This window comes from Camelus bactrianus, chromosome 35, assembly GCF_048773025.1.
Source record: "Camelus bactrianus isolate YW-2024 breed Bactrian camel chromosome 35, ASM4877302v1, whole genome shotgun sequence".
Lineage (NCBI taxonomy): Eukaryota > Metazoa > Chordata > Mammalia > Artiodactyla > Camelidae > Camelus > Camelus bactrianus.
The window spans coordinates 9,770,307-9,795,103 of NC_133573.1; the positions used below are offsets into that span (position 1 = coordinate 9,770,307).

Sequence of the window (24,797 nt, forward strand, 5' to 3'; positions counted from 1 at the left end):
AAGATTCCACCAAAGACTTTTGGTGAAGGGTTCTTCTCTCTTCTTTGTCTTCCTCAATCAGCCCAGGAATTTCAGTTACCGAGTTCCCTCTACAACATTTTGTTCCTCCTTCCTTCGTGTTTGGGGTGAGACCCCCCTGGCTGGTTTTCTGAGGCTCTCTGTACCAGGGAGTGGAAATGCCTGTGGCACCATCCAGAGACCCCGCCCTGCAGTGCGCACGGTGACTGCACACTCCAGGGCTTTCCCCAGAGCACTCAACCCACGAATGTATTTTATCCTTAGGTGTTAGAATAGCATGCAGATGCTTTGGCACTTAATCAATTAAAAAAAAACAAACATTGTTACTTATGAGGAAATGACAAATCTCAGCACCACTGAGACTGCGTCATATTCTGATACCATTTCTCTAGGAGCTAATGGGGTGTGAGCCTCTAAGGAGGCCAGGAACTTGGATGATCACCTCTCCATGGTTTAATATGCCAGGATCCCTGAATTTTCTCCTGGCATCTTCTGAAATTTTGTTCCCCACTCCATTCTGAGTCTCACTAGCAGCTCCAGGAGCTGCAAAGAAAGAGAGAAGCTTCGTCGCTGAGACAGGGAGACGTGCACCAGGAGATTAAAACCAACAGGGGTGAATTTCAGGTGTCAGGTCTCTCTAGAAGGGGCTGCGTTTCACGCCTACCTTGGCCACTACAGGTCTGGATGAATTTGGTCAAGTGGCTACCGCCTTTGTGTTTTGATCTCTTTCCTCATGGTGGAAAACACTGGTAGAGGTCTAATCCTTTTATAATAAACTAGGGGATGGCACATTTTCAGGTGGAAAATAATGGATAACATGGCTTTGTGTTAGTTTTAATCAAAATGTCTATATTAAGATTGAGGTGGGTGATGCTCTGGTTGCAGTTATGGGCGAGGGGACATCCCTTCCTTTGTGTCTTGGTAGCTGTTGGCTGACCTGGGCTTTGGAGCAGAGGAAGCCTACCTTGCTCAGAGAGAGCAGGAATTAGGTGAGAAAGGCTCGTCCCAAGAAAGGCAATGGGAGGGGCAAACAAAAGATGTTAATCAGAGACCCAAGACCATGCCTCCCCTTAGAGAGCCGATTAGTTGGGTTGGGACAAGACAAAGAATGCTGATGTGCTCAGTGCCAAAAAAGGGGAGGATTTTTCACTTCGGGATCTGGAAAGTCAGCAGAAGAGTGAGGAGGGGTCTCCGGTTTGGAATGGCATTGGGGGACAGGGGGCCACAGCACAGGACCCTGCAGGCAGACTGCTGTCTCGGAATCCTGCCTCCACTGGCCCTCCCCCCCCCCCCCGCCATCTTGGTCTCGTTCCTTAACCTCTCTGTGTCCAGGGTCATACTTTGTAAACGGGGACGATGATGGTAACAATACCTGACCCAGAGTTGTCGTAAGTGTGGGTGAAAAATGTCCCCTGCCGTATCAGAAAACAAACGACACTGGCCGTCAGCAGCCCCAGCCTCCCCCAGCTGCGCCCCCTGAGGGGACTCAGGATGGAGAAGAGCAGAATACAGGCTCTGGGCAGCGAAGATGCAGATCAAAGGGAGGATTTCAGTGAGCCCAGACTCTTGTATCTTCCCTTACATACAAAAGTGCCAAATTCGTTAACTTGAGATGTTTGTTCTTTCTTTAATTAGCAGAAATCTTTTGATGTTCAACTGCCTGTTTTGTTTTTGCAAAACTCCTGTATATCTTGGATCCTCCCTTACCTCTTTGGAACAGTCCCAGGGCTACCCGAGAGGCTGTCTCCCGGGCTCAAGTCCTCAGTACATCCGTACTTGTGTTTTCTGTGAAGCTGTGGAGTTGCCCTAACACAGTAAGGAAGACAGAGTAGGTGACTGTCAAGAAATATAACCATGAAGAGCTCTTTGAATCCTTAATTTCTCCTTTCATCCCTAACTGTACCTTCTATGATTTGCAGAATGCACGTAGTTAACGTAATACAGATAAGCTGACAGCCACGTGCTACTCATCTGTTGCTCCGTTCTAATGTATAAGCTTTTTTGTTTTTTTCATTCAACTCATGTCCCCAGATGGGGAAAAAAAAAAAAAAAAAGGCTGGCTTATGGCTGGGTAGGAGGGATGGTGGGGGAGGTGAGACCAGATACATCCTGGACTCACCTCTCAACCGACCTAAACTCTGGAGTCTTCACTTATAAAGTGGAATAATGATGAAACATGGCTCACAGAGCTGCTGTGGAAATAGCCAGTGCTTGCAGCATACACAAGTGTAGCATCATCATTCTAGAAGATTCTGATGGTTTATGCCTTCTCTCCTAAAATGATAGAGTTGGTTCGTGGGAACTTTATTGCCAAGAATTGACAGGTGTGTGATAATATGATGCTCTTATCTGGGTCATCCTGCAAGGTTTCTTTAGAACAACAACAACAACAGAAGTCAGTGATCATCCTGGTCTTGTGGGCTTCTTGGTGCCAAGTTCTATTAGGTTTGAGGCTCCCTTCCTTCTGGCTTCCCCAGCTCCGAGCTGAGAAGATGCTGAAGACCCCCCAGTGGACAGAGTTTAGGTAAATGGAGCTACTTCTTGGTGGAACTGGTTTCTAATGCAACACTGTTTTCTAATGCAATACAGCAGCTCTAATTACCTTTGCGAAGCAGAAACATTCTGGAATGTTACAAAAGCCATTTGATTTGCACAAAGATAAAGTGCAGTCCAGCCCAAGGGGCAATTAATATGTTAGCAAGGAAGGCAGGAGATGGAACAATATGTAATTTTCATGTCTTAAGTTAAATGTTTCAATCCTCATGACATATTTAATTCCTGACTTCGAGAAGTATTGTACAGTGATTCAGCTCATTAAACCAAGGGAGAAAGAGCCTAGCTTAGCAGCTCACTCGGGATAAGAAATGGTTGAAAAGCATTTCTGTTTAAGGTCTTCTCAAACAATGAAGCAGAAAACATTAATCTCTGGTCCTCAGTGTTCTTCAGAAAGTATCTCGGGACTAATTCTGAGAGATTCCTCGGAAGTCATCGTGGTTTCTGGAAACTCCCATGAACAGAAATAAAATTTAAATTTGGTGTAGTGATGACCCAGTTCTCACTGTATCTCTGCTTCTTTTCGCTCAGCAAAGGAACCGAAACAGCCACTGAGGAGGGAAAAACGTCCTCTTCTTGGTTAAATCTTGAAAGATGCTAAAGGTGTCAGTGTCTAGAGAAAAGCAGGAACATTGATTCAGCGGGAAGAGCTGTGCTGAGAGGCTGGCCCCTCCCGGAGTCCCTGTGCTTCAGAATTAAGTCTTCATTCAGTCAGAGGAAGCTAAGGGAGGCCGGCTGGCCTGTGGGCGATGGGATGGGGGCGGCCAGTTGTGTGGTAACAGCTTTCTTCAGGGCCTGCCCTGCTCTCCTAAGGAGCGGGCTTTGGCTCCACAATTCTCTAGTCTTTTACTACTAGTATTATTATTCCCACTACTATTATTTTGGTCCCAGATGGAATCAATTTTTTCCTAAGATTTTAGGAAGCTAATAGCAATGCTATGCTCAACTTTTCCCTGCAACTAAATTTAGCAAGGGCGCTGGAATAAACATTGTCAGTTTTATTACCTATTTTCTATGAGAACAAAACTTACCAACAGATATTTGGGAATTTCATTAAAGAAAACTTTACCAAGTGGAATATGGAAATGTTTGACACAAGACTTAGAGTTGAAAAATTTCCATGTATAAGGCCAAATTCTTCGTGCCTTATCTTGACAAGTGTCCAATTTGGATTGATAGTTCACTGTCAGGAAATGTCTTCTTAATCTTCTCTCCTTATTAGGATGTTATTTTTAAAAGAGAACTTTAAAAAAAAATCTTGAAAGTTATTTGATGCTGGAATAATACCAATTTCTTTAACAATAAGAAAGCTAATATAATAAAAGCCATCAGGTTTGGGATATTTTATGAAAATGTTTAATTCAACTGTTTCTTTGGAATGTAGTAGTCATAGTTTGGAATTTAAGTTACAGTTCAGTTCTATGTGGTTTTTTTTTTTTAATGCAACTCAGTGTCTGAGAATACAAATGTCATTTAAAGTTAAGGCTTCGCTGTTCATTTTGAAACAACAATTTACAAGTGTCGTATCATCATAGAAAATAAAAACTTCTGTAAAAAAAATTTGCACAAAATTTTATGATGGTACAAAAAATGAAGCAATAATATACCAGTAAAATGAAAACATTTTACTACAGAAAGTTTTATAGATTTCAATAAAGAAAAAATATGTTATTTTACACCTTTTAAAATTACGAAACAATCTAAAACAATATAAACTGAACATTTTGTAACACTGCCTTTACAAATTAATAACTTTATAAACATATAATTTTTAAATATATTTATCAGTGCAAGATACTTTAAAATTTAAAGTTGCAGTATCATTTTTCCTTGGCTGAGGACAACTTTAGGTCTGTGGCCTTAAAAAAAAAATCAAGTCTTACTTTTGTCTTGGTATGATTATAACGGCTGAATGGATGCCTCTGGGATGAGACTCTATTCTTTCATAGCGATTAATACTTTCCTGGAAACAAAAGGCATTCTCAATCCAATTAAACCAGGATGAATGGACTTTCCCTCCATGATGCAAATGGGACTCCCACTAACTTATCTGACTGAGTCCTACCGCTGTGCAGGAAGGCAGGAAGAGCTGAGCTCTTACATACAACACAGCAAGACACAAACGCATTGAAAACAACCAGCACTTCTTTGGGTTAATTCAATGCTGCCTGATAAGATATTTACTTCTCGGTGCCATTGGAGGCTGAGGTCTTGCCAGCCCTAAAGCAGGCTTTTTCTTTGTCAGCCCTTGGAAGTTTCTAGATGCACTCGTTCAAGTCAATGTTTTTTTCAGGGATGCTGTTGAATGTATTTTTAAAAACATCATTTTGACTTTACTCATTTTCTTCCCCTCTCTTATCTTAAGATAATTCATCCCCAGGCACCAGGATTTATAGTTGCATTCTTAAATTAACTGTTCTTTCTTCCACTTCCCTTGTCTGACTCAATATCAAAACAAGAAGGTTCTCATGGGTCACTTCTGTGTATTTGGATGGAAAAATCTCATATTTTTGGATTTGGGGAGAATTTATTTAGGTCTCACTTGAGAGCCAATTAGTATTATTTCTTCCTTCAGTGTATCTCTTTCTATTAAATGCAGACATTCCTATCAAAGATCATTTTGATTGAAATAGACTGACAGATGGCTTAAGGAAAAAAGATACTGCTGCTTTAACCAGTTAACGAGAAAACCAAAGTTAGACTTTGGAGGGCAAAGTTAGGAATTTCCCTTATTTATTTTCAAACATAAAGTCTAGTAAAATTGTTTGCCATTCCCAGCAAGTTAAAGCTGCAAGTTTCTTTTCTGGATAATGGCAAATGCTTAAATCCTAAGAGAGAAAAAATACAGAGAGAGAGAGAGGAGAGAGAGAGAGAGTGAGATTACATTTGAAAATACATTCCATATGAAAGAACAGTAAGAGAGAATATTGCAGCTTTATACAAAAGGGTCAAGAGACAAGAAATTGAACTACGGAAAAAGCCAGAACAAGTAAGCCACGTTGCCAAATCTTCGGAGCCCTTGCCTTCCCGGAGGCTGGCATCTGACACTAAAATATACTTTCTTCTCAGTCAGGGGGCCGCCAGGGTTTGATGAAAGGGGAGGGCTTTCAACAGCGGGAGACAGGGCGGGTTCATGGAACACAATGAGAAGCGGTACAAACAAAAAGGCACTTGAGAGGACGCAGACTAGCCAGTGCCAAGGGTTTTTCGTTGGGGTCGTCGGCATCACACCCAGTTGCCAGCGGTGTTTGGTGACAGCACAGTTTTCTGCACGGAGTTCACAGCACGAGGTTCCAGACAACACTGGAGAACGAGGAGGAAACCCGACGGTATTGCTTCGTAGACAGAGCTGACACACTGTACACCCGGTGCTGAGGCTGCGGCACTAGGAAAGAAGACATCGCACTCCTCCTCGGCTTGCGCACGACGCGGGCATTTCCACACAAGGACAACTTCAGGATGCACTGAAATGCGGTTTTTCGGATACACTCTGGGCACTGGGCTACGGGTAGCATGTCCATCCAAAGGGCCCCACTGAATACACTTGGTGCCAGCATCTTGGGTTTTGCACAGTTTCCGAGAAGAATCCAGAAGAGGAGAGAGAAGGGAAAAGGGGAAGGGGGAGTCAAAAATGAATGATTAAGTCCATCATCCTTGGTCTCCACATCAGCATTTGATTATTCAAATGAAACCCACAGAAAGAGGCTGACTGGTCATGATTCCAATTGTGAACATGGCGAAGTCGTTCATGTCTGTCAGCCAAATGCATTGCAGCTCCTGAGAAAATCTGGCTTGGCGTCATCAACGCGCTTCCCAGCCTGACCAGTGAGAGACCAGCCGCCCCGCACGCCCCAGCTCGTCCTCCGCTCCCCACGCACCTTGTCACCTCCCTCTGCCCTCACGCCTCCGAGTACGTGCTCTGTGAATTCAGTTTGTCTTTTTTCAACTTCACGCCATCCACGAGTTCAAAGTTATAGTTCTCCAGGGCGGACAAGTTTCTCTCCGACATCCCGTTGTGCCAGCAGGCGCAGTACAGCACGACCCCACACACGGCGCCCAGGAGGACGCCCAGGGCGCTCATGGCGATGATGGTGATGAGGATGGGGTCCAGGGTCTTCAGCACGCTGCCTGGCTTCCTGGAGATCTTCTCCTCGCCTTCTCCCACGCCTTCATAGCCCTGGGTGCTCCCTGGGGAGAAAGACAAAGTTAGCTCGGTGAGCACTGCCAGCACACCTGATGCCACCTGATGGCAGCGGGCAGGGACACAGACAAGAAGGGAAGAAGCTCAGGTCCCGCCTGGGCTATGCTCCCCCAGGAGCCTCAGGGGGCTTTTGTCCTGGGGTTTGGCTCCCCCATTGCCCAGAAACACCAACGTTGGTGATCTCTGACTGATCACTGGGAGTCCCGGCCTGGGCAGGCAGGGGACTGGGGCGCTGGTGCCGTGATTCGAACAGAGAGCTGAGCACGTGGAAACCACTGACGCTGGGTAAACGGTGAGGGTTATGTTCTAATCGAATTCAGATTTCATGCAGCCCACCACCTGTGAGATTGTGATCTGGGTTTACCGTCCTCGGCCAGATACACGGTCTGTAAGCTTTGCAAAATGCGCCGTCACACGTTTGTCGAGCCGAGGAGCCCACCACTCCCAGTGAGTTTGCCTGATTCCCCAGCCAGGCCCGAGGAGCCCGCACAGCTGCCCTTCCAGGTCACCCCATGGAAAATCTTCAAGTCAAACACGTTTCCCCCAGGTCTGCAGTGGTTTCACTCAAGAAGGAGAGATCTTGCAGAACAAAGGGATGCTTGCTGCTGACATTTAAACCGGCTCAGGGCTCAAATCTAGGAGTGGGGTCTGGGTTGTGTAAGGCTGAGGCAGCCTAGCGGCTCCAAAATGAAACTAGAATCACAAGGCAGACCAAAGGTGAGGCGTCGCGTAGGAACAGGGCAGCAGACACAGCAGCTGCTCACAGAAGGCAGCACCTGGTGACCACGACAGCCACGGTGACGTGGGCCAGGCAGACGCGCAAATGGACGGTCGCCCCATACCTTCTGAGTGCTAAACGCCCCTAATGCTTTAAAGGTCACCAATCATAACTAACCACCACCCCTCTCCCCCATCCCCACGACCCCCACCCTAGCCCTTTTGCTTAATTGGTTGATAATTCAATAAAATGCTGGGGTTGTCAGGGGCTGGGGGGCGATCTGGATCCAGTGCACTCCCGGCCTCAAGTCGGCTGGTAGAAGCGCTGGCCTGGGTCCCCTCCCGTCCCGAGCCCGTCTGGCTGCACCTGAACTCCTGGCTCTCGGCTCGCTCTTCACTCCGCACACAAGCAACAGGGGACGCAACGTCCAGGGAATTCGCGTGCACAGTGGGCCTCAGGAAACAAGGTAGCTAACAGGTTTTTTAGGATCCCAGATTTGTCGGGCTCCCAGACACTCGGAGCCAAGGAAGGGCTGATCGCCCGGCAGAGGCGTCTGAGCCTGACGAGCGGCGCCCCTGTGAGGAGCACCTCCCGGCATCTGGGATCTTGGCTTCTTCCCGGGCTTTACGGGGATGGCCTGTTGCCTCCCTTCCTTCCGCAGTTGTCTGGTAACTCTGGCCTTGGTCTGCTGGGCTTGCCTGTGGTGGCGCCAGGTTAGTCCTGACACCCTTGGTGTCCAGACAATAGCCAGTTACAATTTGACCAACTTATGGGGTTGCACAAACTACAGTGCAACCAATGCAACGGAAATGGATCCTAAATACTGTAAATGTGGCTTCCCGGCGGCCAGCAGCCTGTTACGCTCATCCTCTTGGTTTGCTGCCGGGAGAGCAGTGGCTGTGCGGCTACCGGTGCTGTGGCGAAAAGCCTGAGCCATCCTGCCACCCACAGCAGCCCCAGCCCGTCATGCGTCAGACCCCCTGGCAGCCCACCCCGGGATCTGAGGCCAGAGCCCCATCCACAGGCCCCGGACTCCCCTCCCGACCAGTCTGAGGAATTGAGACACGTTCTTTAATTTACTGCGGGAAAACCTCAATCCAAACCCCAGTCTAGCGGGGCATACCGTACACGGGGTTTGTTGGAAGACATGGTAGCCAACAAAGACCACTCGGGATATGGAAATTATGCAAAGGGGACAACTGAGTCCTGGATGAAAAAATTAAATAAAAAGGGGTGGTTCCCCAGTGAGGGTGCCCTGGAACCCTCCAAATGGCAGAGAACAACCCAAATGCTTAAAAACAAGAGAAGGCATAAAGACCTCCCACTAGTGCCTCAGGCCAAGACCGTGTGGGAAGAGGCAAACCCCAAGGCCGACCTGGCCGTGGCTCCACACAGAAGGAGGGAACCCAGGGAGCCCCTCCCCGACCCTCAGAGACACAGATCCAGAGGAGTGGGATGAGGATATTTGGAATAGTAACCCCAGTTCCTTCCAGAAGGCCCTTGCCACTCAGGCCTTTCGAGTTACCCAAGATGCCCAGGGCCTCCCACCATAGGTACTTGGAACACCCAGGCCGACAACAGACCTGAGCAAAACCATAAAGATATATGGCCCAGGCAGCCCAGGGTGTGTACAAGGCCTCGGGGGCATCATAGATGCCACAACCCCACCGGCCAGGATCTAAGGCACCTGCTCAAGGCAAATGGCGATGGCCACCAGCCTGATCCAAGAGCAAATTGAGCAATGGGTTACCAGTCTGGCCAGTGGTCAACAATGGACGGCAGCCCAAGTGAGGGAGGGGAAATGACCAGCCTGGGCACCCCATCCCCAATGCAGCTCTTCGCTGACGTTATCCGGACTGGGTTACTGAGGCCATGGAGCGCTGGCCCCAGGCAGGTCCCCGGGAGGCTCTGGCCAAGGTCCTGCAAGGCCCCAAGGAGGACTACTTAACCTTCCTGGATAGGCAGCAAAAGGCGGGGGACCAGGTCACCTCCGACCCAGGGGCCCAAGAGAGACTCACAGAGGAGCCCAGTTACCAGCACCATCAAACCCATTCCCAGCGCCTTGACTTCTCGAGGGCAAACAAAGGGGGGCCTAACTGACAAAATTCGGACTGCAAATGAGATCCATCCTGACGACATGGCCCTCGTGGAGGCCCTAACAGCCACCATGGCCGGCCAAGGTGGTCCTGGGCCCAGAGGTCCCCAACCAAAAGGGCCCTGGGCAAGGTGGGCACTGGAAAAATGAATGCTCTAGTCGGCGCCAAGATACAGGCAGAAAACCATGCCTGACCCCACTGTCAGGCCAAAAACACCCTGCCCCATCTGCCAAACACCTGGTCACTGGGCAGCCTGGTGCCCCGGGAAGCTGGCAAAAAATGGGCAGCAGGAGGGCCAGTAAGTCCCCGAGGCCATCCCCTGGATGACTCAGAGGGAGAAGTCCTCGTCTGCCCCGGGGACACCCCTGCCATAGCCCTCATGTGGCGAGCCCTGTGACCCGGCGCCCGTGCCCCGAGGCCCACGATGGACGGGGACAGCTGCTTTGATCTCGTCACAGCCACTGATCAGAGACTGCCAGGAAATGGGGCGGTCACCCCTGTCCTCCGGGGGCCAGTCTAAATATCCCACCAGGGCTTACTGGCCACCTTGATGTTAGGCCTGGACTATTTCAATATAATTTTGACACAGGAAACAATTGGCTACTCCCAGGGATTTGGACTGAGGTTATTCTCCAATTAAAAATTACAATCATCTGACTGGGACATGTGTGCCGGGGATCACGCCAGCCTCACAATACTTGGCGCAGCCCCCATCAGATGGGTTCAAGCCCAGGCATTCCCAGTGCTGGACCTGGGTCACCCGCCTGTCATCAGAGTACGAGCTGCAGGCCAGGAAGTTTGAGGCCTCCTGCATACAGGCGCCCCAGGGGATGTGCTCTGGAGAAATATCACACATGAGCCTTGGCAGGGCCCGGTCCCAGTCCTAGACGGATGGAAAGGACATCTATTAATGAAAACCCCCGAGGGAGATGGACGGACCCCTGGCGGCATGCTGGACTGTGGTGGCCGGCGGCTGCCGAGCCCAGTGCCCCTCTCGTAACAAATGAGACCTCGGGCCCAGACCTGTCAGTGCAGGAGAGGGAGGGAACAAACCTCCAACCCAGCGGAGAATGAAGGAACCAGACATCCCCAGAGACAGAGAAACCGAGGCTGACACTCAGGACCTCAGGGATCACCAGGGGGATGCTGGGACCACGCCCCAAACCTGGAAAGAAACCAGAGGACCCGATGCCAGACCCACTGGAGACGCCAACGCCGGCACCTAGAAGCATATTGAGCACCAGAGGACTGCTGGCGCCCATGCGGGAGGCCCGATCGTGCCATCCAAAATTCCCACCCGAGGACCCTGAGCCAAAATTTCCTTTCCCCCGCTTCCCGCTTTCATATCTAGATCCCACAGCAATAGCTCCGCCGGAAACTCTTACCCCACACCCCTCCCCCTCTTTACGCCTCATGGCACACCCGCCCCCATCTGCGGATGCCTAACTAGACAACTTTGGGTGCAAGCCAACTGCTCTGTATTTTGGCTTTTGCAGCAGGAGACTGAACGAGACCAGGATGGCCCCAGGAGCCCTGGCCATGCTGCTGGGACGCTTGGTCCGGCCAGCCGGACAAGGTGTCAGACTCTTGATCTGTCTCCTTGCCCGTCGAAGGGCTACAGGAGGAATCCAGTGAAAAATGGCCAGATATCAATTGCTGTCAAGGGAGGACGCGGAAGTAGTTTGAGCTTTTACAATAAAAAGAGAGCACATGTAAGGCTGAGACAGGCTAGTGGCTCTGAAATGAAACTAGAATCACAAGGCAGACCAAAGGTGAGGTGTTGCTATACGAACAGGGCAGCAGACACAGCAGCTGCTTGCAAAAGGCAGTACCTGGCGACCACGACAGCCACGGTGACGCAGGCCAGGCAGACGCGCAAATGGACGGTCGCCCCACACCTTCTGAGCGCTAAATGCCCCTAATGCTTTAAAGGTCACCAGTCATAACTAACCACCACCCCTCTCCCCGCCATCCCCACGATCCCCCACCCTAGCCCTTTTGCTTGATTGGTTGATAATTCAATAAAATGCTGGGGTTGTCGGGGGTTGGGGGTGATCTGGGTTCAACGCGCTCCCGGCCTCAAGTCGGCCGGTAGAAGCGCTGGCCTGGGTCCCCTCCCGTCCCGAGCCCGTCTGGCTGCACCTGAACTCCTGGCTCTTGGCTCGCTCTTCACTCCAACACAAGCAACAGGGGACACAACGTCCAGGGAATCCGCGTGCGCGGTGGTCCTCAGGAAACAAGGTAGCTGACAGGTATTTTAGGATCCCCAGACTTGTCGGGCCGGAGACGCTCAGAATCTGGGAAAGCCTAGATCACCCTCGGCCCGGCAGAGGCGTCTGAGCCTGACGAGCATTGTGCTGCACAGAACACGTTTAATAACCGAGGAGTGGGATGTCTTCTTTCTTAGTACTGCAGCCTCAGCACCTGGTGTACAGCGAGTCAGCCCTGTCTGCAAAGCCATAACTGTTGGGTTTCTTCCCCGTTCTCCAGCGTTGTCCAAAACCTCGTGCTGTGACCTCGTACAGAAAACTGCCATCATCAGACACCGCTGGTGGCCGGGTGTGATGCCAGCGACCCCAGCTTTGCAGCCTTGGTGGTTTGGCTGGAGACAGTCACGCGGCTCTGCCCTCAGGCACTGGGGAAATGTTTTCTTAAGAGTGGAACATGAGAAATTATTAACAGGGGAGCTTTGAGCCTAATTACCTGGTACTAGAAATGAGACTAAAATGTTAATGTGCAGCAGGCATGGTGTTTGCTTAATGGTGTTCTGATCAACAAGGGTTCCAATCAAAGGAAACTAAAAATACAAGACGCAAGTCCCTAAACAGGGGAAAACAAGCCATGGGGACATATTAATATTCTCTCCCTCGATGCAACTTTGTTTTGACACAACCTCTAATAAAGTTTACATCTCAATGTGGACGATGTAACTCAGCTAAATGAGCCACGTATTAACATCACCAGCCGCACAGTAAGGTGCCATGTTTATTTTCTCTATCAAGTCTAAGTCTGGGTACAGCAGGTCCATGTTTCTCACGGCAGCAGGTGCCCAGGCTGATGGACCGCGTACAGGACAGCAGGCAGCAGCTGCGAGGGCCGCTGGGGCAGATGTCCAACACCCACCACTGCTGGGAGGGGGTGGAGACGTCTGGGATAAAATGACATTGGGTAAGGCCTGACTCCGACCAAACATCTTGCATTTGATCACAAAGCAATGTTCAATGAAAACACGGTCTGAAGTCTGAGGCTACCACCTAATTAGCTGTGTTACCAAGACCAAGTCACTGCTCTGAGTTTCAGTCTCCCCATCTGTGAAATGGGAATAAATATATCCCCGAGAGCGGCTGTCAGGATTGAGTAAGACAATGCACATAAAGTGGTTGGAGCACACTGGCTCCTCAGTAAACCCTCCTCCTCCTCCTTAGTGATGTCATCATCATCCCCAAACTAGGGTCTCACAGAAGCAACCTAATGTCCGCCAACAACGAGTGGAGAAGGAGGTTGTGGTGTGTGTGTGTATATATATATATATAGATAGATATATATATATGTAAATATATACATAAAATAGAATATTACTCAGTCAAACATAAGTTCATACTGTACAGCACAGGGAACTATATCCAATATCTTGTAGTAACTTATGGTGAAAAAGAATATGAAAACAGACATATGTACATTCATGTATGACTGAGGCATTATGCTGTACACCAGAAATTGACACAACATTGTAAACTCACTATACTTCAGTAAAAAAAAAAAAAAAAAAGAAGCTAAAAAATAGAATATTACTCAGCCATAAAAAATAAGGAATTCATGCCATCTGCAGCAATGTGGATGGGCCTAGAGATCACCATTATCAGTGAAGTCAGTCAGAAAGACAAATATCATATGATACCACTTATATGTGAAATCTGAAAGAATGACCAGACTTACTTACAAAACACAGAGAAAACAAACCAAAGGGGAAGGGGAGAGGAGGGACACATTAGGAGTCTGGGATCCGCAGACACACATTACTGTATATAAAAGAGATAAATGACAAGGTCCTACTGCACAGCACAGGGAACTCTATTCAATAGCTTGTAATAACTTATAATGAAAAAGAATATATATATATATGTATAACTGAATCACTATGCTGTACACCAGAAACTAACACAACATTGCAAATCTACTATACCTCAATTTAAAAAAATGAAAAAAAACTGTTTCACTAGAGGAGGAGGGTAGTAGATGGATAAAACACAACAGATCATCACAGAAACTGGGCACCTGTCCTTTAACGATTATAGCTGGATATCAACCAGACACCAGAACTTGGGCTGGTTTCAAATTATTGTATGAAAATTACTACAGGTCTTTGGGAAAGAAAGTCTTCATGAGTTTCCTGTTTCCATAGCTGTAAAATGAGAGTGTTTCACCCCATTGTCCTCCAGGTCCCTCCCCCAGTGCAGGCAGGGAAGGGCCAGGGCAGGCACATGTCCCCAGGGCTCCACCGCTTACAGGGCGGAGCCTCTCACAGGGACCCCCGACGTGTGCGGAGCAGGTAGGAGGGGCCGTCTGGTGACCGTCCAAGGCCCAGTCCCACGGACAGGGATGCTCAGTTCACGTGCACTGCTCTGATTCCAGAAGGCACCAGACTTCCGGAAAGTTTCTCCCAAATATAAACAAAGCCACAGTAAAAGGTTTTAAGAATTGGTCAGCAGGACAAATTTACCTGTTTCGTCCATTTTATTTTCTGGGTTCTTTTTATCCAGGTCTTCTGGTTCTGACAAGTCAAACAAAATTGAAAGAGATATTTGAAGAGTCAACCAAACACAACACACATAAACCCTTACACACACACACACACACACACACACACACAATCACTAATGGCTCTGCTGGGTTTCCACTGGAGTTCTCAGCACAATCTGACCCCACCGAGTAACCGGCCAGCAGTGGAAAGGCAATCCTAAATGACCCTGGAATGGGTGCCAGAGCCAAGTCCAGGGAGCCCTGCAGTAGCAGACTGTTGTCTTAGGAGCAGAGCAGGGCGGAGAGAGAGGGTTTTGGCTCTTTGGGCTGGGAGAATATTTGGTAAAAACAGAAAACAGCAGTGGGCTGTCCACGTGGCTACCGTCTTGCGCTTTTGTAGATAAGTGCTCCCTACTCGATGAGCCTTGGCTTCCCATATAGTAGGTCCGCTAACTAAGGCCAGGCGCCGTATCCTGTGTCTACCGCCTCCCAAAAAAAGGTCTGTGGAGAAGTGGAGTCCTGGTGTCCTTTGTGTTCTGAGCAGGGGACAAGGATTTGGTTCACTGTTATGTCTCCAGCATTTAAAATAGTGTCCGGAACATATCTGGTGCCTCAATAAATATTTGTTGTATTAATGCATGAATAAATAATGCAATAAACAACTGAAAACCTCACAGCACCCCTGGCTAAATATTCAAGGAAACGTATCTGACGAGTAATTGTAGACTTCTCTTAGACACCTTTCACTGTGAGAGCAGCATGAAGTGTCTTCAGGGTGCTTGAGTTGTGCCTTTGAGTCCATGCCGGGCAGTAGCCACAGCCAAGGGGACCAGTCACGTGGAAGGGAAAGGCTCGTGGACCTGTCTCAGCCTCTGCACATTCACTGTGGCACTTGGATGCTGCTTTGCACACAGTAGGTGGCCAGTGAAGACTTGCTGAGCTGAAGTGAACTGACTCCCTTGTTGCAGTGGGTGGACTTCATGCTCGCATTCCAAAACCGTCACATCATCTCCCTCTCATCTTCGAACAGAGAAGAAGCAACAGTGACACACACACCATGTAACTATCCGAAGTACCCATTTTAACAACTGTGCAGACGTGGATGTGGGTCGTTTGTAAAGTAGCCATAACTTAAATATTAAGCCTTGTCATTTTCGGTGAAGGGTCTGCTGAGTAGTGTGACATTAAATAGATTTTCTTACATAATATAAAGAAGGAGTCCTTTATTCACTGCTTGTTTCTTCCCCCAATTTCTTCAAGCGACCCTATCAAATTATTGCCACTTTAGGGGTTACATATATCCAATATATTGTATAATAAAAGCTTTGTAAATTGCTGGAACGACCAAAAACCCATTATAGCCAACAGGCCTCCTTTGTCTTAAATTTGCCCAACAGACTGCTTCCATCTCACTATAATTAACATCCTATTATATTATGATATATAACAAAAGTCTAAGTGTAGCCAGTGGAGCTTAAGACTAATTAGTGTGCTATTACATCGCCATTAGTGATGCTATTCATAATTTTATATCAAGAACCGGGAGTATGAACTGTCAGACTTTTATCCACATACACCAGACCGATAACATCCATCCCCTCCGAAACACTAGCAAAGTCTCGAAATTTCACGTATTTGTTTGAGTCATTTCAACGGTTTTCAGGGTCAGAAACATCTACTTCTTTGTAAGACAGTGAACAATGATGGTGTCCGTGACCCATGAACAGTCATTAAATCCACTGTGAGCAAAAATTTCAAAGGCCTGCTGTTTTGTTTACACACTCAGCTATTTGGAGTTCTCCAGACGCCTGCATCTCCCCCGTTTCACCACAGTGCTTTGGCCCGGCGTACCCAGCCCGGGGACCGTGAGCTGCTTCTTCGCTATGATCTTTGGCTTCCGCGTTACTTAAGTCATTTTCTGGGCACCAACATTCTAAGACATTCTAAGTGAACCAGGTAACGGGGTAGCTAACGGCAGACTGACCTGGCTTTATACCCTGCTGCACCAGAACATGCATTTCACAGGATGCACTTACAGCCCACACTGAGATTCTAGGTCTAAGTGAGCAGGACAGAGCCCACCACAGGGAGGACGCGCGCCCTGGGCAGGGTCCCACAGCCGCTCGCACTTACTTGTGCAGTCCTCCTGAGGGATGTGGTTGTTAATCCTTATGTCATCCACCGCGATCCCGCCAAGGCTCCCTTTCCCGATTTCACCCTCAAAAATCACCTAACAAGTGGAGAGATGAATTAGGAGTTTGGGATCTGCTGATACACACTGCTGTATATAACACAGACCAACAACAGGGACCTGCCGTACAGCACGGGGAACCATATTCAACGCACATTTCAGTGTATTTCAATGCCCAATGGAAAGGAATATGAGAAAGAATACGTGTGTGTAACTGAATCTCCCTGCTGTACACCAGAAACTAACACAGCATTGTAAATCGACTCTATTTCAGGTTTTTAAAAAATCACCTGACCTAACCTAATGAGGTCATTTTCCCAGTATTTAAATGTTCGGTCCCAAATAACAGTGTTTGCAAAATTGTCCCACTCAAGCCACAGCACGTAAATTAAATTCTTGAGATTTCCTGTAAGGACGTGGCTTGCTCTCCAATCCGTGTGAACAGCATGGCAATGGCATAAAACTGCCCGTCACGCTCCCTTTGTATGATACAGAATGTAAAACTGGAGAAAGCAGCAAATAACAGGAACGCTCGTTGTGAGAGCCCAGAAGTATTTACAGGGCAGCATCTCCCCCCCTTTCTCAGCAGACTGATTCTACGCCTTTAATCTTGGGGACTATGAACCCTGCTACCAAGATTATCATCCTCGTGGCAATATCTCAGGTTCCAGAAACACCTGATGTCATTCCATGATTCCCGCATCTCATCTGCATAACTTTCAGACACACTGCCCGCATCCCCGAGGCAGCTGCCCTCCCGGACCCAGGGAAGGGGCGCACCTGGTAAAGTTTCAGAGACTTGTGCAGCAGGACGCGCCCCTCTTTCCAGTGGTCCCCTTGGTGCCCGATGGCCATCCAGACCAACTGGTCGTACTCCTCCGGCTTCTGGTAGCGCAGTTTGACCCGCAGCGTGCCCACGTGCGAGCCGGACATGTGGTACCAGAAGGTCATGCAATGGGCGGAGTTCTGGGAATACACGACTGGGCTCACCAGGCGAGCCACCTTGCCCTTCTGGTTCTCGTCGGCTTGGGAGTACAGGAAGTTCCCATCTCCTGCTGTGACAAAAGGCTGCGTTAGGGAGGGTGGCCCAGCGGATGCCCTCTGCCTCCTTCCCATGATGTTCTGCTACTCAAGCCTTCTCTCCGGGGCTGAGCACCAGAACCCAACCACGCAGTGGAAGGGAAGGTGTGCAGTTGATGCCAACCTTGTTGGCACTGAAAGCTCTGCTCTCAGCTTCTGCGAAAGGACGTTCGCCCAGGAGGCTGTAAGCGCATGAGTGGGACACCCCGTATCTGGAACGCACGGCCCCCTGGACACGATGCAGGTTGGCCTCTGCACCACGGCAAGCAGTCTGGAAAGCCCTATTTTTGTGCAACTTTTAGATTGCTCCAGCAGTGCCTGTGTGAACACAGAGCACAGGGGATAATTTGATGTAGTCTTATTTATGAAGCGGCAGGACTTCTGGCTGGTGATGCTTTGGTCACTAGGACAGCTTAATAATAACCGAGCTGCAGTTTGCCCAAATAACCTAGCCATCTTTTTTCCCCCTAGATTCCAATGATTCTCCCCAAGTTTATTTTAACAGCTTATAAATTTCCTTAAATACACTGGAGGGCTGGAAACTCCACTATGAGCCCCACTCCTGTTGGATGTGGGCTGCCAGTTCAGAGAGGGGCAAGGCTGCATTTTTGAGGCTTATTACAATGTGCCGTTTTGGCAACGGAGATGCTTGCTGAGCTTGGAGGACGAACTCCTGGCTCCGCTGTTAATGACCCCCAGTGGGAGCCCTGCCTCCTGCTACCACCTGGTTTAACACACGACTCGTATTTCCCCGTTCACTCTGCAAATAGAAATGTGCCTCTAACGCTGCACCTGATGTAAGCGTGAATGTGGGGCCTCAGTGGGCAATGGGGTGGTCCATGTGCCACCTAAGAGGCTGGTGTGTCTGGAGAAACGCTTACTGCACGCTTGTGGGCAGGTCCTGTGTCAGCAGCACCCGGGTCGTGTGGACTGGGACACTTTCCTCTCTCACCTGACAGCTAGTCTGGGTTGGTACTGAGTACTCTTAATGAAACCAGTGGGTGGGATAATGAAAAGAGGGTGGAAATAAAAACCACATGGCTGGCGGTACGCGTGATGCTCTGTCTCTGGGGAGTGTCCCCTGTGACCATGCAGACTCGGACGCCCCCGGGGTCTGTTTCCTCCCACTGATTACAGGTGGTGGCCACCTGTCCGTGTCATAGTTCCACCTCGCTTGGCCCAGCAAGGTGGGCAGGTAAGACATGCACCCACCTTGCCCCTGCGAGTCTTTTATGAATTGTTTAACAACACTGCAAAATATGAGACAAAGGACTATGATACAAAAAATGTCAGCGTGTTGTTCTAACACGCTGTGGAACAGAGTGACTTTTCTGGACATAAATGTGTTTACAATTCCATTTTCATAAATACTGCATGGCTTAATGGTTTGAGAAATTAAAAAAACCCAGAAATTACTGGAAATTTTCACCTCCAGGTATTTTCTTTCTAAAACACATACACAGCCAAGATTTTAATGTGAAATATTCTTAATTGTTTCTTCTGTCTTGATGAGTAAAACATGGAAACAGCGGTTTTCAGTTTTGGTCACCCAAGAAACCTATTTTCATTTGTTTTCAAAGAAGTCTGTACTCTAACTAGACACAGTATTGCCACAACAATGAGCGAAACTCTTCTTGGTAATAAAAAATGGTTATTTCTCTCTAAGCAAAAACAAAAACAAACAAAAACTCCCCCGCCTCCAGATCTTATGAAGAGTTGAGTTGAGGATGCTCAGCTGAGATGGTCCTTGAGCCAGGCCAGCTCCTCTGCCCCCTCCTGGGCTATCTCCTGCCACCGCTGCGCCCCCCCCCACCCCCACTGCTGTGGGACACCCTCGCTCCACTGCGCTGGACGGTTTCCCACCCACAACCGACTGTGAGGCCGCCAGGCTTGGGCCTCCCTCCTTCACACTTGTGTCTCCAGTGACCACCGAAGCATCTCCCATACAAGCCAGCAGCTCGATAACATTCGTGCAGTGAAGCAGGGGAGGATGCGGGCTTGGGGCATCCTCCGTGAGTTGGGACACAGCTTCACTGTTAGAAGTCAAATGCAGAAAACCAAGTGGGATTCCTTTAAGATTTTAACTAAAATTAAAATGTAAGAATTCTCCACAGCTGATTTGCAAAGTGCCGCCCGGTCTGTGTCAGTCTGAGTGGGTGTGGGGGGCTTTTTCCACCCAGACTTGCCCATGGAAACAAGTTCCTGCCTTTCAGATGTCAGGCTCACCCCTCTCGGCAAATGATCGTGTGTCTAGTGCTGGGGGGGCGGCCCCGGTGCCAGTGCCGGGTAAATCGGCGTGTCTGGGAGGACAAAAGAGACACCGCCTTCTGAAGGAACCGCACTTCTCAGCCGTTAATCCAAGACAAGCCGCCCTTCCTGACACTCCAACACAGAAAGCGCTGGTGGTTTTCCTTTCGGGGGTTTTATCGCATTTCTGGGTCAGGAACCCGCTCTTGGCTTTCTCAATTAGCACTGTACTTCTGCAAGCCTTTTAGCTTTTGTCTCGGGCTAACGTAGCTTTTAACCTCCTTTGAATGTCAGATCCTACTGAGCCATTTTGCTTCACTTTACATCCATTTTTCCACCATTACTGCCTTCGTGGCGGCTAATTGCATTTGGTTAATTTGATGCCATTTTGTATGTTCAGTGCCACTTACAGTCAAAGTATTTTAAGTTTTCTAAAACTGCCTGTCTCAAGACTCAATTGAAAGTGTCTCACGATTGAAGGAGTCCAATTTTAACCAATTTCCTTGTCATTCTCATTAGGAAAGGAGGTGGCGGCGGTGGGAGGAGGCCCATTCAACCGACTTAATGGCTGTATTCACTGGGAGACGGGCGAACAACGAAGTGTGCAAGGCAGGAAGCACCTCTGCCCATCCACGGGCCCGCTCAGCACGGGGGGCCTCGGCTGAGTGAGATTTCCCAGGGCCAGCAAATGCGCGTCTGGGGTCTCATCTGGGAAGCCGTGACTTGGGTAAGCCGTCCTGTCAGTACCACTGATGAGAAGTTTGTGGGTTGGGTGTGTGAGTGTGTGTGTGTGTGAGTGCACGCATGTGTGTTTCTGCAGGACACTCCTGGTTCTTTATTCCATTCCTCCAGTTGGGCAGAGAAATGACTAGAGGAAAACAAGATGGCGCTAGACGAAGAGTTTCCTGGAATGGCTGACCCGTGTTCCCCAGGCCTAGTTAATCTTAGGAGGAAAGGAAGACAGGAGGTGGGGTGGGCTGTGAGTTGGGGTGTGGTGAGGTTTCTACCCACTCAGAGGGAGTGGGCTAGGTTTACAATCTTCTTCAAAACAACAAGATTTCTACCCACACCCCAATCCACTTCCACTCCAAGGGTCATGAGAGAAGCATTACGCTCACTTAGCACTTCCTTAGCTGCAGGATAAGTGAGATGACACCTATATGTCTGGACTTGCTTCAAAACCACCCAGAGTTAGGGTGAGAGAGAGAAACCAAGATCCCTGTGATTTGGTGATTGTTTAAGTTGGTTTATGTTTCTGGAGGGTTCATTTTACTCTCTCTTTTCTACTTTTGAATCCGTTGGAATATGTTTGGAATTTCCCATGGAAAAAAGTTCAGACGAAGTAGAAAAACAGGTACAAATTCACACACACTCCTTCGCCCAGTGGCTATTTTTCAGAGAGGCCAATCAGTTGCCGAATTGAATCAGCATTCTCAACCAAGGGACCCTCTCCTAGGAAAGGACATCTCCTTAATTCCAGAAAATAAAAGCGCAAGTGAATACTCTGCAGTATTTTCTAAACCCCCTAAACTCACAGAGCCGGCAACCCTCCACAGGCATAACACTGCTTCTGATTTGAAGAAACGAGGCCACGGTGAACCCTCCGTTACCTGTGTGATCCTGAATCGGCCCCGTCTTGCTGGTCAACACGCTCCATTTGAGCTGCACGTGGTTGTCGTGCTCCCAGTGACAGAACGTCTTGTGGGAACCCCAGCCAAACTCACAGTTAAAACCGTATGTTGGAAACTCTTCGGTGGGGAAAAGGAAAAAGAGAGACAAACAGAGAGAGACAAATTTCATCATTTTGGTCAGAAAGGCCCTTCATTTGTCCATGGAAAGCAAGACTTAATGTAACTTAATGTCTGTTCAAAAATTCTGGGAAAGCCACAAAGCCCAGGATTACCAGGAAACTCAAAAAGATGCATGAAGATGTCCAAATGTTTGCAAAATCATGTTGAGCAATTATTATCCTTTTAAAATCCAGCTCAAAAAAGATCAAGGACTGCCTGTCAAACTGGTTGTACTGAACCTTTCCAGGAAGGTTTCTTCCCAAAGCATGTCTGTTACACCTGCAGTTTTCTCCCGATTTCCACAATATTTAATATAAGAGATACTCTGTTCATGGGGATGAGTCATATAAATTGATATCCACCCACGGAAAGAATCTCAATTTAGAGACTGGCCTACGGACCTCTGGAGTCTGGAAACGTGACTTGGCTGAGCCTCTCACCCTTGAGGCTCTTTGTATTCTCGCCACACCAGCTGATGCTTCAGATCCTCACTGTCCGATCACTGAAGCATTTCTGAAGATTACTTTTGACTTCTGTGCTTTATATCAGGTCAATTAATTTTAAGTGTATGTCTGCTTTTTTAGTGAATTTTCAGATTTGCATATAAATTGCTCACCCCACTTAAAACCTCAATGCAAGGTCAAGTAAAGCCAAAGTGTATTTGAATAGGTACCCATCTGTACTTTTTTTTAATGTTCCGAATGCTTCCTCTGGAATCTAAACAGAAAGTATGAATGGCTTCTCAGGAACGGGTTGTCCTGTGCGTTCTACAGGTGCTATTTGACTACGCATTTTTTTTTTTTAAATCTCTATAGCCTTATTTTTAAGGATGGGGAAAATGCTTGGGATTTTGGTGGGGGGGAACTTGAGCTAACAATATAAATAATCCTAAAGATAAAATTCTCATGCCTCTGCGAGGCTCCCTCCTCCCCGCTAAGGTTAAATACCCAACAGAGGCTGCTTTTGCTAACAAGGGAAGGTCACTGCATCTCCCTGGGTCCACCAGATGGCAGCATTGGGACAGGAAGGTGCCTGGGGCAGCTAGCCAACTGGTCTAACAAGGAAGTCTCAAAACCATGTCTGTAAAAGAAGGGAACGACGGTGTTACACGCCGTATGGGGGTCCAGCAGGGAGCCTAAATCGTTTGATCTTTTCTTTAACTTTATTTACATGATGGACACAAATATCTGGCTTTCTTCTCTGAGCCTGGGCTCCGCGGACCCTCCCCCACTTCAACGGCGGCGGGAAGGATCTTGGGGAAAGATTTATTGACTAGATAAGGGCGATGTACTTGGCATTTTTAGTTTCCAAGGAGCTCCTTTCAAGTGCTGATGTGAAATTTGGAAGGAAGTCACCCTATGCATGGTCGAAACCGAGCAGGATGGATTCTCCCATCCCAAGGCAGTGGGACCTGCCCAAGGACTCACAGGGCCAGTCAGGAAGGCGCACCTAGTAAGTCAGGTGACGTGCACACCGCGAGCACTGTTTAGTGCAAAGGGCCATATGCCACAGTGGCAGTGTCACTGGAGAGGTATATTTCATACCTAGTCCATCGTAACCATGAAATAGGACTCCTTAAAGCATGAGAAACCCTCTGCAAAAGTCGGCCCCACTTCTGTGCAGCAAGATTGAGCTCTGCAGATGAAGTGCAGGCAGCTGAACGGTGACTGAATGGTCAAGCACCCTTGGATGCCAACGCCCATGGTCCCAAAGGTCCTGTTGCATAATCTCGTGTTAGTAAATGTTAATACTGGAAATCTTAATACATGTCTGGTTTGGGGTTTTCTCTTTAAGAGCTGTTTATAAGACACGTACACACAAGAAGGCAGTAAGCCATGATAGCACACACGTTTCTAGTTCTTTTTGCCTTGTTAATACATTAAATTTACTGTATAATTTGCAGAAAACCGCACCATCCAGAACTTGGCTGTTACTAGCCTGGTGATATAAAATATATGAACTTGGGGATTTTTGCAGTGGCCAGGACAGAGGACGGCTTCGCCTGAGAGAGTAATTCAGATATTTCTCCTGCTCCAGTGAATGGAAGTCAACCTTTATCTTCCACTGTTCTTTCCAATCTACGAATTTAACAAGGAATCTGCTCTAACTTTTCGTGTCTTCCTACTCTGTTATCTCCTTGTCCCAATCACATAATTTATGGAAATCTTGTTAAATTAAAAGAAATTTAAAAAAATCAATGCCTTTTGTGGGGGATGGGTGTGGAGTCAGAGTAGCTCAATGTTGAAGATTCAAGCCTGGCTAGAAAGGCTTTGAAACTCAAAAAATAAAATAAAATAGAAAGGGGAGAAAAAAGAGTGGGCGGGAGAGGACAGAGCAGAGGTAAAGGGCAAAAAAAGAAAGAGAAAAAAGCACATGGAGGAGTGAACGAGCATCCAGGACTCCGTGGGACCCTCAAGCTTCAAAATACTACCCAGGCCCTGCGGCTGCACGATCCTCATTAAATTCATTGGGAATAACCTGGCTAAATCCCTTCTTGACTCTTAAAAATAGCAGGAAACAATATTCTGAACTTAAAACAAACGTATAGTTGCCGTGAGCCAAGACCAGCCGTGCCTGGTGGACTCCCTTGGCCGCAGTCAGACCGTTAGCACCGTATATACACACGGATTTCATTTTAACTCTGGTCTTCAAAACTGCCCCTTCCTCCCAGGCTGGGCTTTCCCTGGAAGTCGGCGGAGGTGCCTCGGTCCATGCAACACCAACAGGCTCTGGCTGCTCTAGGAGTGCTGGAGGTCCTCGGAGGGCAGGAGGTTTCCCCGGGGGAGCTGGGCTTCTCATCAGTTCCCGGCAAAGCGTTACTAGGCTTTATGCATCTGATTACAGCCCAGACAGCATATGAATATCATGCGCCCAAGGAACGTGTTATGTTGAGAAGAATCCTCTACATGAAATCTTCAGACTCTGCTGGAGTCTGTAATGGCCTCGGCGCAATCGGGAGATGATGGAAGTTCAGGGTCTGATTTGCTGCTGCTTGTCAAGACGCCTGCAGTTCAGTGGGGATCCAGGTACCAGTAGGTGAGTCTGACCCCGGGGTGAACACCTCAGAGTCAGCCCTGGTCCCTGACTCCACACACCCTCAAGTCCTGAACACTGGCTTAGCCAGGAGGGGACAATGAACAGAACTCTTCCAAGCTCACACAGT

The 24,797-nt window shown here is 48.3% G+C and overlaps 1 protein-coding gene across 5 annotated transcripts in view; it reads right to left on the reverse strand.

Annotated features, from left to right (window-relative positions):
• Positions 1-3,911: 3,911 nt before the first annotated feature.
• Positions 3,912-24,797, reverse strand: part of NRP1 (neuropilin 1) — a 136,202-nt gene continuing 115,316 nt past the window's right edge. For 2 of the 5 annotated variants that reach the window (XM_074357993.1, XM_074357990.1), the window contains exons 13-17: positions 21,455-21,592; positions 17,298-17,572; positions 16,460-16,556; positions 14,307-14,357; positions 3,912-6,759 (exon numbers count right to left, since the gene is read on the reverse strand). In XM_074357993.1, coding sequence (XP_074214094.1) covers positions 6,470-6,759; positions 14,307-14,357; positions 16,460-16,556; positions 17,298-17,572; positions 21,455-21,592 — 851 coding nt within the window. In that variant the 3' untranslated portion in view covers positions 3,912-6,469. The remainder of the gene's footprint in view (positions 6,760-14,306; positions 14,358-16,459; positions 16,557-17,297; positions 17,573-21,454; positions 21,593-24,797) is intronic. The other 3 variants (XM_074357994.1, XM_074357992.1, XM_074357991.1) reach the window with 2 other exon arrangements.